Below are 18,139 nucleotides of genomic sequence, written 5' to 3' on the forward strand. Positions count from 1 at the left end.
TATTATAGTATACTATGTGTTAAAATATACACACATACAAAGAAAAAAAGGATTGGCTATATATACATCAAATTTAAACAATGACTGGAGGTTACCATCTTATTTTCTATATTTTTCAAATTTTCTACCATAAGCATCATAAATATTTGGTTTACTCAAAGAACAAAAAGGAAAACAAGGATATTTGCTGCAATTGTTTTGTAGTACCAAAAATACACAATACTTATGATATTCATATGATTTAATTTATGATACTCATAATACTGTGCAATTATTAGTAAACATGTGTTTGAATATTTAATGGTACATATAAAAGCTACATAATATGATGCTATTTGAAAAAGGATCAAAAACAGTTATGCACATAAGATAAAAATCAGAAAAAAATATACCAAAATGTTTAGTAATTAGGCTTGTGTAGGATTACTGGTTATTTTAATTTTCTCCATAGTACTATGCTTTATTTCTACATTTTCAGAATTTTAAAATAATTTTAATGTTTTTAGAAAATAGTCTATAGCCTTGGTCATTATACGATTTTTCAAAATAAGTTCTGGAATATTGATAGATTAGGTTTAAAATGAGTATTGCAAATTATAACGTTTAATTGACTTAGGAAAAGGCTTCAGAATTAACATTGTTCAGAATTAACACTGTTAAGAAAATTAAGTTAAAAGTGAACACCTGTTAGTTAGTTGTGGATGTTTCTAGTCCCTGTTAAGCTGGACAGTGAAAATATTATGAAAATTTCTCATTTCATATTAGTTAACAGGAAAATTCTACTTCAATTAAAGGAAACTGCTATACATGGGTAGTATCAGTCATGACTTTTTTATAGTTATATAAATACGGCAAACGTTTGAAAGACTGCAGAAATTATGTTATCCTAATATCCCTCAAATTCATTCCAGATCTATAGGACCAAACCAAAGATCCTCATGCCCCACAGGGACGGGTGCAGTGACAGCCTAGATAGTGTCATAAACTACAACCGAAATGAAGCCTACAAATAAGTGGTGTGTCAACAAAAAAAAGTATAGCAAAAAGCCAGCTGGGGCCAGAATGTGAGCTATGATTGTATTGTACTGTAAACACCTCGGAACGTTGAAGCTATATTTCCTGGAATCCCCTTCTCTGGTTATGAGTTTGTTGTTCAAAAAAGAAATTTAAGTGAACTTTGGTAATGGAAGTAGAACAGCAGCCATTACTCAAAGTGTTGGCGAGTTCCAGCTTGTCCCTCCTCTCTCCTGCTCTGCTGTCCAGTTCTTTTTGCCAGCCCACCAGCAGACACAGCCTTCCAGACTTCACCCACCATCACCTCTCCTTCGCTGTCCCACTCCAGCAGCTGGAAGTGCCAGGCTTCCCACATTTTCTTCCAAGTTCCTACTGGCCTGCCTGTGCCAACAGGTGAGTAGAAAGGACTGTTAATTTTTCTGATCCTCCAATTCCTACTCTAGACCCTTGTACAGCTTTTGTCAGTACTGTGGAAGGTCTTATTCTCATAATCCTTTATTCCACAATACTGTTAGGAAGAAAAATAAATTTCCCTCTACCCTTCTATGCCCTTGGGTAAGACCCCTTGTAATAAAAGGACAGATTAACAGGAGAAAAACAAAGTTAATCTTGTATGTACAAGGGCCACACAAAGATATGACACCTAAAGGCAGTCAGGCAACTGAAGTTTATATACCATCCTTAGAGAAAGAAAAGAATAGGGCTCTGGGACTCCAAAACAGAGGAAAGCAATTCACAAGGTGAGAAGAGCAAACGTTTGGTAAACAAATGCAAGCCCTGTCATGCAGATAAGTTGCACAAATAGAAAAGGTTATCCCTGATAACAGCTCTCTTCCTAGTACAGACCCCCTTTCTAATTTTTTAGGCACTTAAGGGAGAGGTAAAAAGCTTTTCCTGAGTCTACTGGGTCTTAATTGCCTTCAGCTGAAAAAAATCCACATGCCATGGAGTGGTATATTCTGCTCCCCTTCAATAGTCAAAGTGGTTCTACTTCCCCTGATTAAACCCTAACTCATACAGGAAGACAGATGATAGGCTAAAAATGATGAATTTTTCAGATATTGACATCATTTTAAATTTCAAAATATACAAAGTTTTCATGTTACAAAAACATGTTACATATAAGTACAGGCATATCTTGGAGATATTGTTGGTTCTACTCCAGACCACAACAATAAGGTAAATATCACAATGAAGCAAGTCATGTGAATTTTTTGGTTTCCCAGTGCATATAAAAGTTATATTTACACTATACAGTAGTCATTAAATGTGCGATGTCATTATGTCTTAAGACTCATACCTTAAGACTCATACCTTAATTTTAAAAGACTTTATTGCTAAAGTATGGTAACCATCATCTGAGCCTTCAGTGAGTAGTTATCCTTTTGCCAGTGGAGGGTCTTGCCTCAATGTTGATGGCTGCTGACTGATCAGGGTGGTGGTTGCTGAAGGCTGGGATAGCTGTGGCAATTTCTTAAAATAAGACATGCCAGATTGATCGACTCTTCCTTTCATGAATGATCTCTCTGTAGCATGTGATACTGTTTGATAGCATTTTACCCATAGTAGAAACTGTTTCAAATTGGAGTCAATCCTCTCAAACTCTGCTGCTGCTTTATCAATTAAGTTTATGTAATACTCTAAATCCTTTGTTGTCATTTCAACAATCTTCATAGCATCCCTATCAGGAGCAGATTCCATCTCAAGAAACCACCTTCTTTGCTCATCTATAAGAAGCAACTTCTCATCTGTTAAAATTTTATGAGATTGCAGCAAGTCAGTCACATCTTCAGGCTCCATGTCTAATTCTAGTTCTCTTGCTATTTCCACCACATCTGCAATTACTTCCTCCACTAAAGTCTTTAACCACTCAGTCATCCATGAGGGATGGAATCAACTTCTTCCAAATTTCTGTTAATGTTGCTATTTTGACCTCTCCTCATGAATCCCAAGTGTTAACGGCATCTAGAATGGTGAATCCTTTCCAGAAGGTTTTCAATTTACTTATCCAAGATCCTTCAGAGGAATCACTGTTTGGCAACGATAGCTCTAACAAAATGTATTTCTTAAACAATAAGACTTAAAAGCCCAAATTACTCCTTGATCCATGGCCTACAGAATGATGCTGTGTTAGCAGGCCGGAAAACATCCCCATCAGAGCCCTTGGGTGATCAGGTAGGTGCAACTGTCAATGAGCAGTAATATTTTGAAAGGAATCTTTTTTTCTGAGGTCTCAATAGTTGGCTTAAGATATTCAGTAAAACATGTTGTAAACAGAGGTGCTGTCATCCAGGCTTTGTAGTTCCATTTATGGAGCTCAGACAGAATAGATTTAGTATAATTCTTTATAGTCTTCGGATTTTTGGAATGGTAAATGAACACTGGCTTTAACTTAAAGTCACCAGCTACATTAGCTCCTTACAAGAGAATCAGCCTGTCCTTTGAGGCTTTAAAGCCAGACACTGACTTCTCTCTAGCTGTAAAAGTCTTAGATGGTATCTTCTCCCAATACAGTATAAGGCTGTTTCGTCTACACTGAAAATCTGTTACTGTAACCACCTTCATTATCTTAACTAGATCTTCTCTATAACTTGCTGCAGCTTCTGCATCAGCACTTGCTGCTTCACCTTACACTTTTACATTATGAAGACAGCTTCTTTCCTTAAATCTCATGAACCAACCTCTGCTAGCTTCAAATTTTTCTTCTGCAGCTTCCTCACCTCTCAGCCTATACAGAATTGAAGAGAGAGCATGCTCTGGATTAGGCTCTGGCATAAGGGAATGTTGTAGCTGGTTTCATCTTCTATCCAAACTACTAAAACTTTCTCCACATCAGTGATAATAATGTAGGGAGAAAGCAAGACAATTGAAATGTTAAATCAAGCTACATTCAGAGACTGCAATATGCTGATCAGCTCTGCAGCCAGGCCAGGAGAATTGCGGAACAAAGAAAGATTTCTGCTGGGATTGCTAACAACTCATTTCCCACATCTGTGAAGAGGAAACAGGAAAAACAGCCTTTAAGTGGCCGCCTTATACAAAATAAAATCATTCATTCCCTATGGCTAAAACCACATGGAACCTATGAATTAAAGGCTGGGAACTGCCCTTCATGCTACATATTCTTCCCCTTGCCCTTTCTCACTCACTGTATGTACATATCAAAGGAAATGAGTAAAGTCTTTATATTTAACTCACAGGAACTAAAGAATGATATATAAACTGAATTCCCCAAACATTTGAGGTCCCTTTGTGTCTCTCTCTGGTCTCTCTCATCGCCTTTACTCTCACTGTCCCTCTTACTGTTTTTTTCTCAGTACTCTTTATTTTCTCACTGTCCACGTCTCTCAGGCTCTCTCACTCTCCGCTTCCGAGAAGAGACATATTGTCTGTGGAGAACTTCCCTTTTAACTCTAGCTTTGGCATATATGTTGAATTCTTTGTACACTTTCCGCCAAGGACCCTCTTCTTCTCTCAGTGCAGGGCTTGGTCTCCCACCATTCAGGGAAATTTGCTGCCTTGCGTCATCAAGGCGGTTTCACTTTCTTAACACTCGTGTTCACTGGAGTAGCACTTTTTATTTCTTTCAAGAACTTTCCCTTTGCATTCACAACTTGGGCTGTTAAGCACAAGAAGCATAGCTTTCGGCTTGTTTCGGCTTTTGACATGCCTTCCTCAAGAATTCTTTCACTGTTGGTAGGAATGCAAAATGGTACAGACACTTTGGAAGGCAATTTGGCAAACTCTTGTAAAGTCACACAGACTTACCATACAACCCAGCGATCGCACCCCTAGGTGTTTACTCAAGTGAATGAAAAATGTAATCACACAAAAACCTGTACACAAATGTTTAGTAACGTGGACCCCCAGAAGGAATTATCTGTTGAGAAAGACTCGCCATGGTCAATCAAGGGCCCAAGTTTCATGAATAACTACAGTCTAGGGGCCATTTGCTGAAAGTGTTTTCTCAAGTATTCTGTATACTAGGAAGTGCCTCAGACTGAACTCTCGGCTTCCTGCACTATGCCCAGTTTACACCGTCTGAGTCAGGGAAACCCTGGTTTTGTCTTCCATCGAACTGAGATCTGCCTTGTCCAATCAGCAATGCACAATTTGGATACCCTATTCACATATGAGAACCTGGGTGGGAACTTTTCCTATAAAAGGCAGCCTCTTCTTTGTCTGGGGGGAACACAATTTAAATTGCTACCTAAATCTGTGTCTTCCAGGCTGCAGCTCCTTTTGTTCAAATAAATGTTTATTATTCTTTATTATAGTCTGAAATTAATTTTGGTTTATAGTTTTATTCATAATCTCTAAAAACTGAAAGCAATAGCAAGATGCTCTTCAACAGGGAAATGGATAAACTCAGGTACATCCATAGAATGGAATATTATTCATCTCTTCTCAGCCTTCTGGCTAAGATCAAGTGTGGAACACGACTCAGTGATAAAAAGGACCAAGTAATTCATCTAAGAACATAGATAAATCTTAAATGCATTTTGTCAAGTGAAAGAATCCAGTTCCAAAAGCCTATATATTGTATGATTCCAATCATATTAAATTCTATAAGGAACAAAACTAGGGGCATAACACAGATCAGTGGCTGGGGGTAAGAGAAGTAGCTGACTACAAAGGGGAAGTTTTAAGATGATAGAACATCTACTCTGCTGGAACATGGAACTATTCTGGCAAAATCGATAGCAGCAACATTTCTCAAAGCGTGCAAAAGGATGTTTATTGCAGCTTATGTGGAAGGAGAAAATGGCCTGTGGTCAAATCTGTTTGGGAAAATTTAAACCAATAAAAACAAGCTTCATTTCTATAAGACTTTTCTGTCTTTAATATGCAAATCACAATGTAAACTTTTAAAATATAATAAGCAGTATATTTCTTGATTAAAGAGCTTTTATTTCATGGACTACCTCTCTTAAGGTTTATTTTGCAGGCTACATTTTGGAAAACATTTTAGTCTTCATAAACATTCTGACAAATGAACTTTTCCTTTGAGGAAAATCCAGTGCCTAACAGCAAGTATCTCAAAAATGTTTACTAAGTTGAATGAATAATCCATTAGTCTACTGATGCAGTCCTGCTGTAACATCAGCCTAGGACAAGCTTCACATGTGAATAACCAAGTCCCAACCTTAAGCATACACCTTTCACTATTTGTAACATACACTGCTACTGAAGAGGGTTGCAACTCAAAAGACATACCAAGGGAAATAGTCTACCTTTAGCAAAACACGATTCTTTTGATACACCTTACTGACTTTCCTCCTTATCCAGTGTCACAATTTTCCCTCTCCTAAAATTTTCATCGATTTCCAGCCAACACTGAAGAATGCCATTAAATTTAAATTATAATGCAAATTTATAATTATTATAATTATAACATGACTCAAAGCACAAGTACAATTCTTAGCATCAAAAACATTTAATAAATGCTGATTACTGAAGCTTCATTTGAATAATTTCAAACTGGATCATTAAATTCCTCCACATGTCAATAATTTAGTCCTTCAAATTGTCTTTAACTGTGCTCTCTCTCTCAACTTTGTGATGATATCTATCTTCCATATACAATTATGACCTCTCAGCAGCAGGCTGAAACCTACATCTAAATCTTTAGCGCTCCAGGAGCCCAGACCCTATACCTAAATAAATGCCTTCTACACAGGATTTTCTTATACAAGAGTCAACTACATGGTACTCCAAATTCAACTTCTTAAAAACCAAATTTACCAACAAATCTCTCTCCAACAAACCTGTCTCTCCTGTCCTACTTCTTATAACTCTGCCTATAGTACTGCTATCAGTGGCATATTTCCATCACTCCAGTATGACATAATAAGCTTTCTCATTCTCTGTTGGCTCTCTTAGAAGAGCTGCTTGAGATACAGCCTATCTCTGAAGCACACATTAAAGCCAACATTGTGACCAAGAACCATTCAGCCCTCAGGCCTTGATGAGAGTCCAGTTTATCTTCCTTCTCAACGTGGTTTATGCCCCAAGTCACCATAGCCCCATGAATCTGGATTCTGTCATGTCTTTTTATTCCACCTGTCTCTAAATATGAGACACTGACATTGCTTTAAATTTTTTCCAGGAATCTCCTCCACTCCCATGTATATCAACTGACTAAAATAAGGGTAAAAAGGAATATTCCAGTCTTCATATGCCATCTCCACTTAGGCTTAAGTGAGAAACACTGCACCAGTTACTCTCCTAGAGGCTGTAGAGTCCAGTCAGTCAGTCTATGGAGCCAGATCGCCTGGACTCAAATGTCATCTATTTACTAGCTATGTGACATTAGGGCACATTACTTAGCCTCTCTGTCCCTCAACTTCTAATCCATTAAACAGGGATAAGACCACAATCTCTTAATCAAAAACCGTTTGTTCTAGATGCATTTTAGAATCCAGAAAATTTCCTAAGTTTTGTAAAGGTAACAAAGTACATATTACATGCTATATAAAACACCCCAAATGGAGTCTGGGTCAGTCAAATGCTTTAATACTTCTGTAGCAAACCATGAATATTTGCACTAGTTAGGATAAAGACAAAAAGAGCTTCAAGTACATTCAAGTCATATTTTGCCACCAAATGCATTTACCACCAACTAATCACAAACTTTTGGTTTTGAGGTTTTAGAACTGCAGATAAATTATCTGTAGTATCTACTCCACAGGACTATAAAGAGAATCTACTGAACTAATACACACCAAGTACTTAAAATAGCACCTGGCATACAGAAGTAACTATATCAGAGTTATCTGTCATTTTTATATGCAAAGTACTTCTCAGGGTGTATGAGGGTGTCTCTGTCTGGGCTGCGTAACAAAAATATCACAGACTGGCTGGCTTACACAACAAAACTTTTATTTCTCACAGTTTTAGAGGCTGGAAATTCTAAGAAAAAGGCACCTGCAGACTCAGTGTCTGGTGGGGTACTACTTCCTGGTTCATAGATGGCTGTCTTTGCACTGTGTCATCCTCCAAAAGGCACAAGAGGTGAAGAACCTCTCTAGAGTCTCTTTTGTAAGGGTACTGGTATCATTCATGAGCATTCCACCCTCTTGACACACTCACTTCCCAAAGGCCCCCCTCCATTTACCATCACACCAGGAATAAATTTCAACATAAATTTTAGGGTGACACATTCAGTCTACAGCAGAGAAATACCAAAATGAATTCAGAAAAATTATTTCTTCAACACAAGATGATAAACTAAGAACATCTAAGCTCTAGAAGGGAACTATTAGTATAATAGTAGCTAATGTGTATAAAATTAATATTATATGCCAAGAACTATGTCAGATTTTTAAATGAATTATCTTATGTATTATTCATAAGTACTCTAAGGTGGATACCATTATCTCCATTTTATATACGTCAAAAAGGAGACTGAGAGAACAAAGTAATGTGCCCAAAATTAAGCAGTGGATCCATTATTTAAACCCAGGCATTACAATCTGAAGATCCATGCTTTTATCTATAACCTTATGCCACCTCTTACAAGTTACATTTGTTAAGGCTTAACACTATAAAATTGGGAACCATGGTATATTAAGGTCAACGATACTTGCCAGTATTTCTCTACTTCCCTAATAACAACATTTTAAGTTACACATCATATTGTAATAAGGCCAGCAAAACGAAGTCCAAACTTACCAAATGTTGCAGTGTGGTATTCAACCTTTTGAATAAATTAAACCTAAAACAAATGTAGAATACAATGAACACAGTATTGTGAGTAGTTGTGTCAGTGTATAAATACTATATTCCCTTTTGCTTTAGCTTTTTCTAAAACATACTAGACACAATGCAATATATATATATATGCCTTACAGTTGAATTGTACACCTGAAACTTACTGGATTTTGTTAGCCAATGTCACCATAATAAAAATAAATTTAAAAAAATAAATAAAACTACTAGAACAAAAAGTTTTAAAAGAAAGGTTTAACTCTCATTCATTTCTAGTAGAAACAAATGGTACAGCCACTTTGTAAGAGTCTGGCAGTGTCTTACAAAATTAAATATACTTTTACCATATAATTCAGCAATTGCAGTCCTTCATGTTTACCTAAATGAGTTGAAAACTTATGTCCACAACAAAACCTGCACATGAATATTTATGGTAGCTTTATTCATAATAGCCAAAATACGGAGGTAACCAAGAGATCCTTCAATAGATGAATGGACAAACAAACTGTGGTATATCTGTATAATGGAATATTACTCAGCAATAAAAAGAAATCAGCTATCATTCCACAAAAAGACAAAGGAAACTCAAATGCATACTGCTAAGCAAAAAAAAAAAAAAAAGCCAATCTGAAAAGCTATAATACTGCATGATTCAACTACAGGACATTCTGGAAAAGGTAAAACTATGTATACAGTAAAAGGATCAGTGGTTGCCAGAAAGAGGGAATAGGTAAAATACACAGGATGTTTAGGACAGTAAAACTAGTCTGTGTAATTGTAATGGTAGAGACACGTCATTATACATTTGTCAAAATTTTCTGCTCAATTTTTCTGTAAACGTAAAACTGCTCTAAAAAAAGTATATTGATTTTCTAAAAGATTGGTAAGAATGCAATAGGTGTTATCAGACATAGCTGTCAGATATATAAATTGGTATTGCTGCCTTTCCAGTAGGCAATCTGGAAATATATATCTACAACCTTTAAATGGATCATACCCTTAGACCTAGTAGTTCCACAAGCATTTGTATTAAGGAAATCTCAGATATGATGAAAGTTTCATTTATAAAGATGTTCATATCAATTACTTACATAAAGAAAAACTGAAGCAAAGTAAGTATATAACAATATAGTAATATTTTTAAAACTCAACTATATGAAAATATCAGACAGTAAAAATATTTTAAAATATTAAATAATACATGACATGGAAAAATAGTCATGACAGAAGTTACAGAAAGAATGCAGGCTACAAAACAGTAAGTATAATACACTTCTAAATTTGTTGTTCTAAAAGTGGTTGTTAGTTTAGGAATACAAAGCTTAAGGCACAACTTGGCAAAAGTGATTAGTAATAAGAGAAGTCAGGAAGGATGGTGGGGGAAGCTGGGAAGGGCATGAAGAAACAGTGAGTGTGGGAAATTGTCTCAGTCCAGATGACAGTTACAGGACTGTTTATGTAAGAGGTCACTGAGCTACAGACGTCAGAATAGCACATTTAAGAACTATAAAATTAAATAAGAAAGTAAAAGCAACCTGGGAGAGGGAAGTGACTAGAAAGGAAATGAAATGAGGAAGGCTTCTGGGATGCTAGTACTAGCTTGTTTTTTGATCCAGGTGCCACTGAAATGGGTATGCTCAGTTTGTGAAAACTCATTAAATTGTATCTTTAAGTTTTGGGCCTTTTAAAAAAGTTCCCCTAAAGGCATCGCTCTTGCCTTTGAGAAACTCAGTACAGTAATGCATATAAAAATACTGTAGTTAGAATACACTGGGATGCATGCTAAACAAGAAGTGAAATTTAAGACACACGGTGAGGTCAAAGCTGGGATCGGTAGCAGCAGCACTTGATAACGACTGTGCACATGTGTAGATACATATACTATGACAGGAATACAAAATTCCAATTTATTAATTTTTCAAAGATACCTGAGATATTTTGAGGGGTGATAGTTTAGCTGAGGTACTCAAAAAATAAGGCAATATGGCCATTGTTACCACTTGTAACCACATCTTAAATGACTGAATTTACAAAAATATTTGTAATCCAACTTTTCAGAATTTATATTACTTTCCTTTTACATTATATTTAAATTGATCAACACTACAAAAAGGGGCAGGGAAATCACTAAATCAGTCACACTTCACATTCCTGGACTAGCATATTTTGAATGTGCCTTGCTACAAATATTTTTATCCTAGTCCAGTGATTCCACAACTTGTCTGCCCATCGCCTGGAGACTCTTGTGAACATTCCAAGGCCCAGATCACATCCAAGACCAATTAAATCATAAACTCTGGAGATGGGACACAAGCATTATGTTTGAAGCTCCCCCAAATGATTCCAAACTGCAGACAAGCTGTCATTAGAATTAATACTTTATAAAAATTAAACTGAAGAGACAGATGCTAGCTTGTTGAGGGATGTTTTCTAAATAGGATTTTCATACAGATTTTTGAAATCTGAACTATGCTTACCCTGCAGCATTTTTACAATTTTCATCTTAACTCAGTTTTATCTTTTTGGAAGTTTTTTTGTTCTTTTTTTTGAAGTGTCAAAAAATGTATGCATTATTTTCTTTAGATCAGAATAAATGAATTCTTGAGGCTAGGATCAAATGCCAGGTCAGGGTTAAAGACAGTGCTTCTAGATTGGCAAGTTTTATGTAATAATTTAAGTACTACCTGCAACATAGAGAGTAAACTGCGAGAAACACAGGACAAGGTTCAAGTCCCAGTTTTGAGAGACAGAATTTTATTTCAAAGAAAGTTAACAAATATCTAATAAAAATGCAGATGGAAAGCACTGAGCATGGCAGTCATAGGTCGCAAAAATCTCTGGACTAATTACCATAAAACAGAAAACAAACCTAAGTACAACTAAGTTCCTTGCCAGATTTTACATAATCATATTGTTTCTATTTGTTCTGATTCATACTCAGCTGTTATTTAAAATCTGATATTAACTTTTATATCTCAAAAATGTATTTGAGTATTCAGAGTCCCCAATTCTGAATTTATACTCTTCTCTTTCCTTCTTTTTGACTCCAAAACTGCCATCTGGTAGAGGGGAAGAGGGCATGCACATTCCAGCTACTGCTAGTTTACTAATTCACTTTATCAGGCTCATTCTTTCAAGTTGAGATCAAACTGGCTGCTTGAGGCAATTGTTCTCACACTGTAGCTCCTAAACCAGCATCATCAGCATCCCCTGGGAACTTGTTAGAAATGCAAATTATTGCTACTGAATCAGAAACTGTGGGGTGAGGCCCAGAAATCTGTTTAACAAACCTTCCAGGTGATTCTGATACATGCTAAAATTAAAAATAACTCTTAGAAGGATGAGAACCCTATCATAGGAGATTTTTACAATTACCCAACGAAACACACACGGGCTCAAAAAATTAAACAACTTTTCATGAAACTGTTTAAGAAAATGATATAATGAAGACAGTGCTTAATAAAGCTTACTGCAGAAGTAGGCAAGGTATAATAGAGCAGAAAATCAAGTACAAGGCCAACTAATTCAGGCATGAACTGATGAAGAGCAGCAGCTGTGGAAACAGAAAAAATGATTTGATTAAGAGCTATTATGAAGTAAAAATGCAATGGAAAAAGAATTATGCCAAAAACATCTCCCAGATTTCAAGCCAAGACAGCTTGGAGAATATAGGTACTGAAAAGGTTGGGGAAGAAACGGCTGGTTTACAGGATGAAATATGAAATTTCATTTTAAATTTCTTGAGGTTGTACTGACATAAGTAGAAATATTCAACATCAAGTGTAGAGAAGAGACTGGAGCTTGAAAGAAAGTTAGAATTAAGAGACATATTAAGAAGTCACATGCACAATTACTGAGACAGCCCTCTATTAGGAATAAGTGAGAAATAATCTATAGCTGAAACAAGTGGCCTGAAGTCGGCCCGGGTCTACAAATGCGTTTTGTTTGGTCCGCAGGACTCAACTAATCAGTTTGCACCTTGAAATGTAGGGTGGAATAAAACCAACTGCAACTCTGGGAATGACAGATTCTTTTCCAGGTCAGTTAATTTTGTTAATAAATATCTTCCCCATTTGTTTCTTATTATTTAAGATTTGCTCACAATTTCAAAAAAAAGAGCAGCAATGATTACATGTACTGATTTTCTTAGTATTTACCAAGTCTCTGTGGGAGCTAGTTAGAGGCACAGGGACAACTAATTTCAAGTTTTTTTTTTTTTTTTAAAAAGGAAATTTTGAGAATCAGGCCTGTGGATACATTAAACAATTAGACACCTTCCCCTAAAACAATAACTATTTTCAATTCAAAGAGACACTCCTATCCCTTCCCCACCAGGCAAACTCAAAGGCTGAAGAACCCAGGGATTTAAGTTGCCCAAGAAATGGGATGGTTCTCCCTTCAAGTGGTCACAGCTGCTACCTGGTAATGTATAGGTGCAGGCGGCAGACTTCAAGACTGATGATGCTGCCTAACTTCCTAACGTGATGGCGCCCAGATCTCCTGAGCTGAGCTCAAGTTGCACTGAGTAGCACTTTCAATATTTGCATACATATTCCACCAAGCCCCGTTATGTGTCCGCAACACTAGCCTAGAATTTTCAGAGACCTGTATTAATGCTGGAACCACATGACAGAGCTGAAAAATAAAAATCACGCCACATGCACAGGTGCAACCACTGGCAAAGCACAGTACGAGCGTTAGTGAATAAAACATGCCACAAAATTCTTCCAAGTTGAAACCTTGCGTGTCCTCCAGACAATACTCAACTGTTTAAAAAGGAAAGAAACTGGGGTCTAAAGAAAAGCAAGTCATGCGGGGTCAAGGCTGATTAAGGCCTACAGTGGCAGAAAATGACGGTGATGCTTCAAAGAAGGTGTTAGGAGTAAGATGAGACACATAGGAGGGCCTGCGGTGCTACGGCCCCGCTGGGGCTCGCACCTGAGGGCTCCGCCTCCAAGGGCGACTCGAAACTTCCAGGCCAGGCTGTTTCCACTCTCGACCTTGTCTCACCTCGGCGAGCACAGCTAAAGAGCCTACCCTAGGCCGCTCCCTCGTTCACTCACTCACCTCGACATCATGCCGCGCATAACAAGGAGCCTCACTGACCGAAATACTATAAGCCAACGTAGCCAGGGCGCCGCCGGCCACAGAGAGCAAGTCCTCCAGAGAGCCAGAGCGGCCCATGGCGTTATATTACGCCACGCGGCGCTGAGGGGCGGGGCGACAGCTGCTTGAGAGTAAGGGTTGAGGGCGGGAGAAGGGGGCTGAGACGGGGCGGGACCTAGACGAGGGGCGGGACGAAGGAGGAGGGGCAGGAGGAGGGGCAGGGGTGAAGCTGCAGGCACAGAGCAGACACCGCTGATTGAAGGGAAAGATTTTTCTTTAGAGGCTCTGTTGGGGAAAGCCCAAGTGGTCTAAGCTTGGCCTGCTTATTTTGACTAGCAAGAATTGACATGAAAGACTTTGCTGATTGTCACAAGCAGGTCCCACCAGCAGGAGTTCACAGTTCTTTCCTCACAAATGATGTTTTAGAAATTTCCTAAGTTCACGCTTGCCTTCAATCCACTCTGGCATCTTCAGTTTGGAGTCAAGGTTAGAGTAGGCACTGCCCACCTTGCGAACACAGATCCAGTGTTGCCTTTTAAGAGGAAACTTTAGAGGACCCCAGCACAAGTTGGAGGATAGATTCATGATAAGCCCACAACATTAGTGAGACCAATGGCACTGACATCCCTGAGCTTGTCCCACCAAACAGCTTCATAGCCTTTGGTTTAAAGTGCTGCCATAATCATGTTCACATTGTAGTTCATATTTCCTAGCATGCTCTTGTGGCAGCAGGAGGCAATGGTGTTTGGAGACAATCTGCGCGAAATCTCTTGCAGCATTTCCCAGATGAGTACACTGCTGTCCTGGAAGATGCTAGTGACGGCATGCAGGGCATGAAGCTCCCTGCGCTGTTCCTCATGGTTGATTTGTGGGGGTGCTGCCTAGGACAGCTTCAATGATTCAGTTTTGGTCATGTCTCCTTTCCAGGGCATGCAACTCATGTTTTTTGTTTTAGTTTCCAGAGAGGGCTAAAAACACCCCCCTCTTTCCTCCAGAGGAAAAATGTAAGCTTCTCGGTTGTTTCAGGATTCCTGAAGTCCACCTGATTTCCTGGTATCCATCATTTATGCTTTGTCATGGGGAGAAAAGGTTAAAATCAAAAGGAAAAACAATCCATCTCTTCTCTCTTCTCAACAAAAAATAACTTTTGAACTAATGTATTTCACATTATGTGTTACACATAAAATGTAAGACCTTGTTCCTATCTCCCACTCTCCCTCTATTGCCCTCCTCCAAAAAAACACTATTTTCTTGCTGTTTTTTTCTCTCTACAAAAGCCAACCAGGCCTCAATGCAGGAGAACCAAACAGAATCATCACATCGCTCTTTTCTTCCTTTTCTTCCAAAACACAGCACCACTGACTCAGGAAACAAGGCCTAGGTCAGGAGTCCCCAACCCCCAGCCTGCTGACTGGTACCGTGGCCTGTTATGAGCTGGGCCACACAGCAGGAGGTGAGTGGCAGGCAAGCAAGCAAAGCTTCATCTGTATTTGCAGCTACTTCCCAGTGCTAACATCAACACCTCAGCTCCACCTCAGATTATCAGGCATTAGATTCTCATTGAGGAGCACTGGTCCCTGGTGGCAAAAATGTTGGGGACCACTGGCCTGGGTGGTGAATAAACTGCAAAATTCAAGCAGATAGCAAGGGTTGGCCAGCTTGTGATCCTAGGCTATTGCTGAGGCAACAGAGGTAGAAAATGGCCATCCCCTCGGGTACAGTGGGGCCTCGTGAAAGGGGCAGTCCTCCCTCTGAAAGCACAGACTCTCACCTTGTTGCTATACCAGCCATAGGCTGTCATCTAGAGCTACAGGCCACTGCCTGAGTCCCGCTTTAGAGAGGCGAGCAAGCACTTGTAGAATTTTAACCTTTCTAAATAAAAACGTAAATTTAGTATTCTTTTCTTTGAGGATTCAAACATGAAATATACTTTATAAAAGGAGGACATTGGTGTAGTTTATTTCTAATCCAATGTAGCAGAACTTCTTTCACATTAGGATCGAGATATTTTTAGTTTGGGGGAAAAGTTATAGATCCCCCTCTTTCTCAATGACAGACAAGAATTGTTTCATTAAAAGGTGATATAGTATATGTCTTCACCAATTAAAACTAAAAGTTACTGTTATTGGTAATAGTATAATTATTCAGAAAGTAGTTTTTTGGCAATTTAATATTTTTTATTTTCAATTACAGTTGATATACAATATTATATTAGTTTCAGGTGTACAACAGAGTGATTAAACATTTATGTAACTTATGAATTATCACCCAAATAAATCCAGTAACCATCTGACACCATATATAATTACAATACTACTGACTATATTCCCCATGCTATACTCTACATCCCCATGACTATTTTGTAACTGCCAATTTGTACCTCTTAATCCCCTCCCCACTTCACCTATCTCCCAACTCCACCCCCAACCCAATTTGGCAACCATCAGAATGCTCTCTGTATCAATGACTTGTTTCTGCTTTGTTTGTTCATTCATCCTGTTCTCCAGATTCCACATATAAGTGAAATTATGTGACATTTGTCTTTCTCTGTCTGACTCACTCCAGTCAGCACAATACTCTCTAGGTCTATCCATGTTGTTACAGATGGCAAAATTTCATCTTTTTTTTTTTTTTGAGTAATATTCCACTGTATATATGTAACATCTTTTCTTTATCCATTTATCCATTAATAGACACCCAGGTTGCTTCCACAGCTTGGCTATTGTAAATATTGCAGCATTCTACAATGAATATATGGATTCATATGTTCCTTCAAAGTAGTATTTTGGGTTTCTTCAAGATAAATACCCAGAAGTGGGATTACTGGGTCCTTCCTTATCTCTTGTTAGCCTTTGTTTTAAAGTCTATTTTGTCTGGTATAAGTATTGCTACACCAGCTTTTTTTTCTTTTTGATTTTCATGAAATATCTTTCTCCATCCCTTTATTTTCAGTCTGTGTGTGTCTTTCAATCTGAAGTGAGTCTCTTGTAGGCAGCATATGTAAGGGTTTTGTTTTCTTATCCATTCAGCTACCCTATGTCATTTAATCTGTTTATATTTAAAATAATTGTTGATAGATATGTAGTTATTACCATTTTATTATTCATATTTATTATCTTTCCTTCTTCTTCTTAAAGAACTCTAACATTTCTTTTCACACTGGTTTGGTGGTGATGAACTCCTTTAGCTTTTTCTTATCTGGGAAGCTCTTTATCTGTCCTTTGATTCTAAACAATAGCTTTGTTGGGTAATCTTGGTTGTCCGTCTTTGCTTTTCATCACTTTGAATATTTCATGCCAATCCCTTCTGGCCTGTAAGTTTCTGTTGAAAAATCAGCTGACAGTCTTATGGAAACTCTCTTGTAGATAACTGCTTTTCTCCTGCCGCCTTTAAGATTCTTTATCTTTAACCTTTGGTATTTAATTATGATGTGCCTTGATATGGGCCTCTTTGGGTTCATCTTGTTTGGGACACTCTGCTCTTCTTTGGGCTTGCAAGTCTATTTTTTTTGCCAGGTTGTGGAAGTTTTCCATTATTATTTCTTTAAATTGGTTTTCAATTCCTTGATCTCTCTTCTCCTTCTGGTACTCCTATTATGTGAATGTTGGTACACCCCATGTTGTCTCAGAGGCCCCTTAAACTTTCCTCATATTTTTGTATTCTTTTTTCTTTTTGCTATTCTGATTAGGTGTTTTCTGTGACCTTATATTCCAAATCACTGATTTGATCCTCTACTTCATCTAACTACTGTTGATATCTTCTAATGTAACTTTATTTCAGTTATTGTAGTTTTCATTCCTGACTGGTTCTTTTTCATGTTTGCTGTCTCCATTTTTGTTTCCTAGCTCTTTGTTGAAGTTCTCACTGAGATCATGGATACTTATAACCAGTATTTTGAACTCTGCCTCTGGTAGATTGCTTATCTCAATTTTGTTTAGTTCATTTTCTGGAGCTTTGTTCTGTTCTTTTATGTGGGACATGTTTCTTTGTTTCCGCATTTTAGCTGCCTGTTTGTATATGTTAGGTAGAGCTCCTAAGCCTCTCAGTCTTAGTAGAGTGGCCTTATATAGTAGGTGTCCTGTGGGGCCCAGTGGTGCAATCTCCCTTGTCACCTGAGCCAGGTGCTCCAGCTGTGTCCCTTGTATGGGTTGTGTATGCTCCTGTTGTAGTTGAGCCTTGGTTGCTGTTTGCACATCAGTGAGAGGGATTGTCCCTCAGACTGATTGGTTGTGAGAACTGGCTGTGATTACAGTGGAGGAGCTGTTGTGCTGGGACTGACACTATGGAGCAGGATTCACTTTAGCAGGGT

At 38.0% G+C, this 18,139-nt stretch overlaps 1 protein-coding gene across 1 annotated transcript in view; it reads right to left on the bottom strand.

The window, feature by feature from the left end:
- Positions 1-13,939, bottom strand: part of HIBCH (3-hydroxyisobutyryl-CoA hydrolase) — a 73,973-nt gene extending 60,034 nt beyond the window's left edge. Inside the window, exon 1 of the mRNA XM_015596791.2 lies at positions 13,792-13,939. Coding sequence (XP_015452277.1) covers positions 13,792-13,908 — 117 coding nt within the window. The 5' untranslated portion in view covers positions 13,909-13,939. The remainder of the gene's footprint in view (positions 1-13,791) is intronic.
- Between the last annotated feature and the right edge of the window lie 4,200 nt (positions 13,940-18,139).

The sequence above is a fragment of the Pteropus alecto genome, unplaced genomic scaffold (genome assembly GCF_000325575.1).
Source record: "Pteropus alecto unplaced genomic scaffold, ASM32557v1 scaffold3, whole genome shotgun sequence".
Lineage (NCBI taxonomy): Eukaryota > Metazoa > Chordata > Mammalia > Chiroptera > Pteropodidae > Pteropus > Pteropus alecto.